The sequence below is a fragment of the Austrofundulus limnaeus genome, unplaced genomic scaffold (genome assembly GCF_001266775.1).
Source record: "Austrofundulus limnaeus strain Quisiro unplaced genomic scaffold, Austrofundulus_limnaeus-1.0 Scaffold103, whole genome shotgun sequence".
Lineage (NCBI taxonomy): Eukaryota > Metazoa > Chordata > Actinopteri > Cyprinodontiformes > Rivulidae > Austrofundulus > Austrofundulus limnaeus.
Genome location: NW_013952505.1, coordinates 347019 through 355498, shown reverse-complemented (window position 1 = coordinate 355498; position 8480 = coordinate 347019). Strand labels below are relative to the sequence as shown.

Below are 8480 nucleotides of genomic sequence, written 5' to 3'. Positions count from 1 at the left end.
TTTCGGGACCCCACTTTGGGTCCCGACCCCAACTTTGGGAACCACTGCACTGTATATACTTTCATAGTATATGCTATAAGGCTATTAGATGTGTAAATAATACAATTCTGTAAAAAAAAATAATAAAAAAAATTAAACTGGCTTACATAAAGGTGTGGCAGACCTACAAGATTCAACACGAGACTATAAAAACCCATGAACACTTTCTGATGTTTGTTTTGAGGCTTATCCTCTTCCAGTCTCATTCCACCTAGCATGTTTTGGTTCATTAGAGGGGTTAGACTGTGGATTTCTGCTGCCTCCAGCTACTAATGATTTCTTTTTAATGAAGTCAAGGTGCTGTAGTAACAGCTGCTCCTGGGTATTAACTGAGCCACCACACAAGCCTCAGCATGTGTTAGATTTTGTGTAAAAACCAACAATACTGCAGTTTTTTAAAATTATTATATGTGTAAGAAAGGTAACTTTTAACTTTCAACGTGGGGATGGGATTACGTCAGTGGTCAGCTCTGAGCTAATTTTTGTTCACAATGGTGATAGACAGATCAACAAGTGAGGTCAGGCAGGCATCATGGACTATGATATTTACAGAACAACATGCTGGCTTTCTGCTAAATAAATGCCAGTGCTAGACCAGGACTGGGATCCATTTAAACTAATTGTAATTACATCCACTTACATCAGGGGTGTCAAACTCTTTTTATAAAGGGGCATCATGGTTGTCCTCAATGAGCCAGTTGTAATTAACTTTGACTACARATGAAACYTCACGTTCTTCGTCTCATATACGGCTGAGCATTACTGACAAACAATACTGAAGTATACGTGGTATTTCATGCATAGAAACAATGTTTTAACAAATCCTTGTATAAACACTGAAAAGTATGTGTAGGGCTGATTAAATAGGAAATAAATTACACAGAAATACTTTTAAGCGTTTTACTCACTGTTGTATTTTGGTGAGTAGCTGCCATCTTGAATCCTGAACTCTGAACTGAATTTTTTTACTGGGAATTCCCACTGGAGGGATGTTCCAGTTTAAATTCAGGAATGTATGTGGGAGACTCCCACTTCCCATTTCAATCAGGTTGCTGCAAAAGTAGCTGGTGAAATTTAAAGTGTCAAATCTCCATTTTGATACATTTTTGCCAGCCACTGGCTACATTCGAACAATATGCACCTCCACTTAGTGGTAGGATGCCATCATTTTGTGGATAAATTAAACAACATGCATTGTACAGGAGATGAAGTTTATGGGCAATGCTGTCTTTAAAGCAGCATACATTATTTTAAGACATTATTACATCCTTGAAGCTCTCTTGGGCTACATAGYATACAAKGGTTGMACACATTTGGCCTGTGGGCCTTGAGTTTGACAAGTGCTTTAAATGTTTCTTCAAATAAATGATAGACTGTCTTTCTTTAGTATTCTGAATTTCTGGAGAGGATCAAAGAGCAGAGAGACACTTGATCTTCATAGATCACAGGGTTTGTGTCATCATTCCTGTCTTAATCTCACAAACCTATTTTCTAAACAATATTTTTAACCATCTAAGTGTTACACCACTAGTGATTACAGTAAGACACACATAGTGTCTTAATCTACACAAACTGCAAAACGATGTCTAATTACTATATGTACAGCTAATTTAACTTATTCATAATTCTGATGAGGGTGTGCAAATTTGAGCATTTTACCTCCTGTTCTTTGTTCACTTCATTGGCTACCTGTTTCTGCTAGGATCAACTACTAAATCCTTCTTCTCATCATTGTCTGCATGGAAAAGCTCCATCTTACTTACTAGATGCCCTCACTCTTCCCTCACGCACCCTCCGCTCCTCAAATACAAATCTTCTTCACATTCCCAAGACTCGCACTATTGGTGACCGGGCCTTTTCATGTGCTGCTCCTCGATTGTGGAATACCCTCCCTCCTCATCTGAGGGCTCCTCAAACCGTGGCAGGCTTCAAAGCTGGCCTTAAACACCTTTCTTTTTACACCGTGTTTTTCTATTTAGTATTTTTACTGATTTCCTTTTAATTAACGTGCCTTGCTTTGGCTGTGGAATACCTGACCCCTCATCTTATGGCTCCACAGACTGTGGCACGCTTTAAAACAGGCCTAGAAATCTTTCTTTTTATTTAGTGTTCTTATTGATTTCCTTTTAATTAATGTGTTTTGCTTTTATCTTTTTAACATGAAATGTGTATTTCATTCGACTTGTTTTATTGCTATTGTATTTGATTGTTCTACTTTGAGATTTTTTTTAAATGTAAAGTACGTTATAAATAAAAATCATTGTTATCATTATTAATATTATAATAAAGTTAAATATTTTGCATTAGTGTCAGTTTACAAAGGATCTTAGAAGGGGGCTGAGCTCCAGGGAGGAGCTTTGGCTAAATAGGAGGAGCAAGTGTTTTTGCACCTCTGAATAGCTATCACCACTGCAACACTCTGGTTGTTTTTTTGTGTTTGGGAGAATGACATTATAATGGGATATAAAGCTCAAAAAAGTTGGTTTTGCATAATACTCCCCTCAAACATCAAGCACTGTAAAAGATGAAGATGATACCGGTAAAGCAAAAGCCAAACATAATGAACAAACGGGCTTTTCAATTATAGACACAACTATGGTGAAGAAATGAGCAAAGCATGAGGATGAACAAAACACTAAGCTGCAGCTTTTTGAGGTGACATCTTCCGTTCAGTCTCACATGGTTTCTTTGCTACACTCTGAAGGTCAAACAACAAGCCTGAAAGCTTTTAGACAAGTTGTCAAAATGAACATCTGAGCTATGCTTTGTCCGCTGAATTATAACTTGGATCTGCCTGCAACATGTAAGTTCTTACAGCTTATGCAGGCTGTAATCCAACAAACACTGGATGATAATTCTTCACTTTCTTCTTTTTTTCTGATTATCGATGTTGTCAGTCCATTTACAAAAAGGATAGCTCCTCTTAAGACTTTGTAATAACACATTCTGAAATGATAAGTTTTATGAATACCTGAGATCTGATTTTTAGAAGCTTTCCCAGAAAACTGCAAGGAAGCTAAACAAGGGTCGAAGCTGGTTGTGTGTTTGTTTGTGTGTGTAAGAAAGGACATGTCCTGTGGTGATGTAACTGTATCACAACAGTGTGCTGACTGAGTCATGAATGATTCGCTCCCCTGCCAGGGTCGTGTCTAAGCATGCCTGCTGTGTAAGAAACACCTCTCCGACATTGGTGTTGCGCACACACGCACACATACGCACACACACGTATGGTGTTTACAGTGCTTTGTATTGCTGCTCCTCTCTCCATGCAGGACAAGTCTGGAAACGTACGACAGAACGGTGTGTTTTCCCACAGTTCAGTAACCAGAGGGAATGTGCAGGATGAGAAAAAACATGTACACGACACTTGAATGTGTCTTTCTGGTTTAGGTGTCTTTATTCTAAAAGTGTATGTTTGCAGCAGAGCTCCTCTATAWAAGAGCTTTTCAAGGTTATTCACTCAAGCATTTGTAACAACCAAGTAGTTCAGTTCTGGACCTTTTCCCATTATTTTTTTCTGTTATCCGTCCATCATTTATACATTATACCTTCTCACCTCCATTCATACATTTTTTTTGGTTATTATTTAGGGCTGTCAAATGATTAAAATTTTTAATCTTTTAATTTCAAGGTAGCTGTGAATTAATCATGATTAATCACGATTAATCTTAAACTTAACATAAAACTTCAAWTTTTTTAAAATTTAAATAGTATTTATTTGTTAAATAAAAAATAAGCCATAAGAAGACAACAACAACAACAAAAAAAAACTGTACATAATGTGTTACACATGGAGTTTTTTTATATCATTTATTTATCCTTTATTTATCCAGGTAAACTGTTTGAGAACCACTTCTCATTTACAAACATGACCTGGAATGCACTGAGAGCATTGCAATATACAAACCTACATATTCAGCCATATTAAAGTGATTGTAAATTTTAATAGCGATTAAAAATTTTAATCTATGCCCATGCAGCACTAAAATTAATCAGAGTTAACTCGATTAATTTCACAGCCCTGTTATTATTATTTGGAAATGAACTCATCTTGCAGGAATTTTTGTTTGTTTGTACAGAGCAGATTAGAATATAGAGGCTTGTTACATGACTTTTTAGGCTCCAAAGCATTCTCTGAGATGTGGGATAATGTTTTAATTAACTTATTTATTTACTGTAGTTACAGTTTTCACCACTTGTCTTCCTTGTGTCTGCGTTCCCACAGAGGAAACTTTAATTAAAACCATCTTATGTTGAGAAATGACACAGTACAAATCATTTGTCAAACTTTGACAAATATCATTTTGCACAATCTCATGTAATATTCCAACARGTATWAGTGCTTGGAGTGTGTGCTGTGAARGATTCATCTAAAACATCAAATTTTAGCTCAYTATCTGTAAAACTGATGRGTTAACTCATGCCAATTATATGTCATTTTAAATTGAATTAATTCCAAATATAATCAATTGTGGCTGTGCATCRATTGATTAGTTCCTGAAWGTTTCATTAAATACAGTCCAGTGGTTCATGAAATAGTTTGCTAGCAGACAAACAATTCTGATACCAAGAGTTAATGCTGAATTTCGAAGTGAAGGTATTGTGCAATGAGGAGTATTTAGAGTATGTGTTGTGAATGGCCCTCAGCTAGAGCTACACCAAARTCTGGCAAAACAACTTTGAAACTGTTCAAGTTGCAGCCATTTTTGTGTTTTCTAAGGATAGCTCAACGTAGCAGCCTTTATGAATTGGGTCAGCTCCAGAAGGGATCGGATGTATATGTATATTCAATGAGTACCTGTATGTAATGGAGTTTTCATTAAAATATGACCTGCAATCTTTGAATTATTTTGCTAATAGACAGAATTATTTTGCTGTATAGAAAAACACACACAAAAAAGCAAAAAAGCAAAAAAAATACATTATTGCCTGCCTGCTTTTCATCATTTGATGCTGGGCAATAAATATAGCTCAACGTTGTATTCATGTTTTCATAAAAATCGTTTATTTTGAACCTTTCTTGAATTAGAAGAACATTGCCCTCAATAACCACTAGGTGAAGCTAGCTACATGTAAACTGGAACAGCTCAGCTCTACAGCTTTTCACACCTTTCCTACAACAGTCATCCTGTTGTGAGTCAAAACATGTGTTAGCACACAGGACTTCTGCTCTGAAGCCAGGTGGCTGCCCGTGCTTCAGGACACAACCATCTCAGGCAGCATACTGCACATTACAGCCTTGAAGCCACCAAGTCTGGCCCTGTGGGAAGAGAGTTGTACTAACACTAAAAACCATCAGCACAAACATGAAAGCTACAGTATACATGATGAGAGATGGACACTGACAGAAATCCTTACATCTTGCAGAATGTATTGGAAAAGCCCAGTTAGTGTCTCATTATACAAATATTCACTGTGCATCAGATGATGAAGCGTAGACCTGCAGCTTCACTGAAAGGTATGACCTTTGACATGTTTGTTATTGTATGGTGCAGGAGGTCAATAGTTTACACAGTTTATATTCATGCTATTTAGGTCATACAGTAAGTACAACAGTATAGCCTGCTAAAAAAAATAAACAATATGAACTTTTAAATTTTTACCTGTTAGTTGGTATGGTATTATCCTTTCACAGCTTATTGTTTTTATGTGAACTTGTGTATTTTATTTCTATATGCTGCTTTACTTCTATGGTTTTATTTTATCTGAAGCACTTTGAAACATTGTGTTGCTTTAGTTTCATTGATTGATTGATAAAAAAGGAGTAATTTTGATGCCCCAAAACTTCCATTATACTTCCATTATATAGTAGAAAAAGTAGTTGTGGTGCAGCGGTAGGGCAGCTGACTTGGGACCCTAAAGTCACATGTTTGAGTCCCCATCATGCCCACATGTATTAGTGCCCTTGAGCAAGACACAGAATCCCCCAACTGCTCCCAAMGTGCTTTAATAGCTGCCCGCTGCACCACTTGAATGTTTCTCATGTGTGATTGGTCAAARGCAGAYCACAAAATGTCATCATAGTATGGGAACATGCACTGTTGAAATAAAATACATTAAAAATATTTATGCCATCCACTGGCCTATTATTGGCTAAAAACCCTGCAGTGGCACACCAAAACTTAAAGCCAGAACAGAGTTTCAGGTAATTGGTTATGCTGTTGTCTCATTGGTTATTTGACAATTACAGGACTTAGAGAATCACCAGATATACAAATGTCTACTTAATTTTCTTTAATTGACAGTTGATATAACATAAAAATAATCAACAAGAAAAGCACTGTCAATCTACAACTCGAACTTTGTCCTCTACTAAATACACATTTATAAAAACAAACAAAAAAGCAATGGACGTAACAAATAATCAATTCATAATTGATTCGAACAGCTTTAAATGTGAAACGATTTATAAAAATGAATGTATTAATTMCATTGTTATCTAACAGTAAGTTATGTATTTAAGACAAATTCAGATTGATACTTGATATCTTTTGGTCACAAAAAAGTAAAAAAAAGTTATATTCTCTTACTAAGACTACAGTTACAGTTTGATACAAGGACAAAAATGCTGCTGTTAAAAGAAAAGAAACACACGTGGCTACAACATGACTACAATTATTTTTTGTTGAAAAAATAAATAAATAAAAAATAATCGTAATCATGAAATAAAACATCGACAATAGTATCAAATNTTTTTGTTGAAAAAATAAATAAATAAAAAATAATCGTAATCATGAAATAAAACATCGACAATAGTATCAAATCGGGGAATCGTTTTATTCCTTATATTAAAATTACAAAATTCTAATTGCTAAACAATTGTGTGTTTTATATCCACGAGGGTCTACTAAACGTAAATAGCCAGAGGAAATTAAAAAAATGCACACCAAGCAAAAGCTTTGAATGAAAACAGTGGGGGGTGGGGGACACTGCCCCCTCCTCGCCCTCCCTTGATGGCACCCCTGGTTCTAATAAAAACACTTCCTTTCTTAAATCTAGACAATAAAGTTAAATGTTTAAAACAATTKCCTAAACAAAGAAAACAAAGTTTTCTCCCTCTAAAAGCATACAAGTCGTGGGCTGAGTTTTGTAGTGATCAGCCCTGAGCCTCGGCTGCTGCTGGGGAACATTCTCTGCCTGCTCTGACATGTGGCGCTGGTGTCAGTCTGTCAGCTGGAGCGGTGCGTGGACAGGCTTCTCGTTTTGTTGGGAACTTTATGTAAAGTGAGTCAACACGGCTCAGGGAGGACGCCACCCAGCCCTGCCGCTGCTGGATCCGGGGCTTCTGCTCCCAGGAAACCACACACGCACACACACAGTTCTCTCGGGTCTTCAGCTGGGGGATACTTTTTTCGTTTTTTATTTTTTTAAAACTTGCTATACCTCCGCACATACACGTACACACGCGCGCGCGAGCACCAGGGGATAATGATCGCGGTTCGGACGCGTCTTTCCTCTCTTTGGATGCACTAACTAACACGGCGGAGGAGACATGAAAGTGACGGTGTGTTTCGGGAGAACGCGAGTGGTCGTTCCGTGCGGAGATGGGAATTTTAAAGTCCAGAACCTCATCGAGCAAGCTATCATGAGGTATAAGAAAGCCACTGAAAAGGTAAGATCCCTCCTGTTCCACACACTCACTCACGCACACACACAAACACACACACACACACACACACACACTCCTGCACAGGAGTGGTTTTATAACTCCTGCTGGATCCGCAGCATGGCGCTTTTTTCCCCGCTGTCAGGAGCCAGGGGTGTTCTTAAAGTCCGAACCGCTGGAGACCCCCTCTCCCAGTGCCCCCCACAAGCAGAGCAATAAAATAAAATAAAATAAAAAAGAGATGGGGTGGACGGTTAAATAAGAAATTTTAACAAAGCTGGAGCAATAAAAAAAGATTGTAAACAAAGAGAAAATTTAGCATTTTCTTCCTCTAAACCAATAAAAAAATCCACTTTCTAGTTGTCCGTGAAAAAAGTGATAAAACAGTGAAGAAATAAGGAGTCAGGCAGGTTTTTGAAATAACCCACTCTGTTAAAATGTTTGTGTGGGAAAAAAAAACGACACAGGAAATGACCCAGAGACTCAACGCTTTAACTAGTTCAGAACTTGTTGTGTTTATTGTAGATGACGGCCGTAAAAATGAGTTTAATACCTCAAAGATAGTTTTTGTGAATCGGCCTGAAGATATGATCCCGTATTCAAGTCATGCYCTCACCAACCATTTGTTTACCTGCAGCAAAATCACGATAATTAATAGAAATAAAAATATTAATTAAAAGTCTAGCATTCTTTGAAGTAATACATATCACCTATTTCAATATACTTATTAAATTACATTTTTATTGTGATTAATTTGGACAACCAAAAGGTTTTGACAACCAGATTTTGTCAACCCACCCTTCCCCCTGCGCATGACAGGTCACCACGTATATAT

The 8480-nt window shown here is 37.1% G+C and overlaps 1 protein-coding gene across 2 annotated transcripts in view; it reads left to right on the top strand.

Moving 5' to 3' along the window:
* Positions 1–6812: 6812 nt before the first annotated feature.
* The window catches only part of LOC106521108 (partitioning defective 3 homolog), a 330008-nt gene continuing 328340 nt past the window's right edge, over positions 6813–8480 (top strand). The window contains 1 exon segment of one of the 2 annotated variants that reach the window (XM_014013528.1): positions 6813–7651. In XM_014013528.1, the coding sequence (XP_013868982.1) occupies positions 7532–7651 (120 nt within the window). In that variant the 5' untranslated portion in view covers positions 6813–7531. 2 annotated transcript variants of the gene reach the window in all.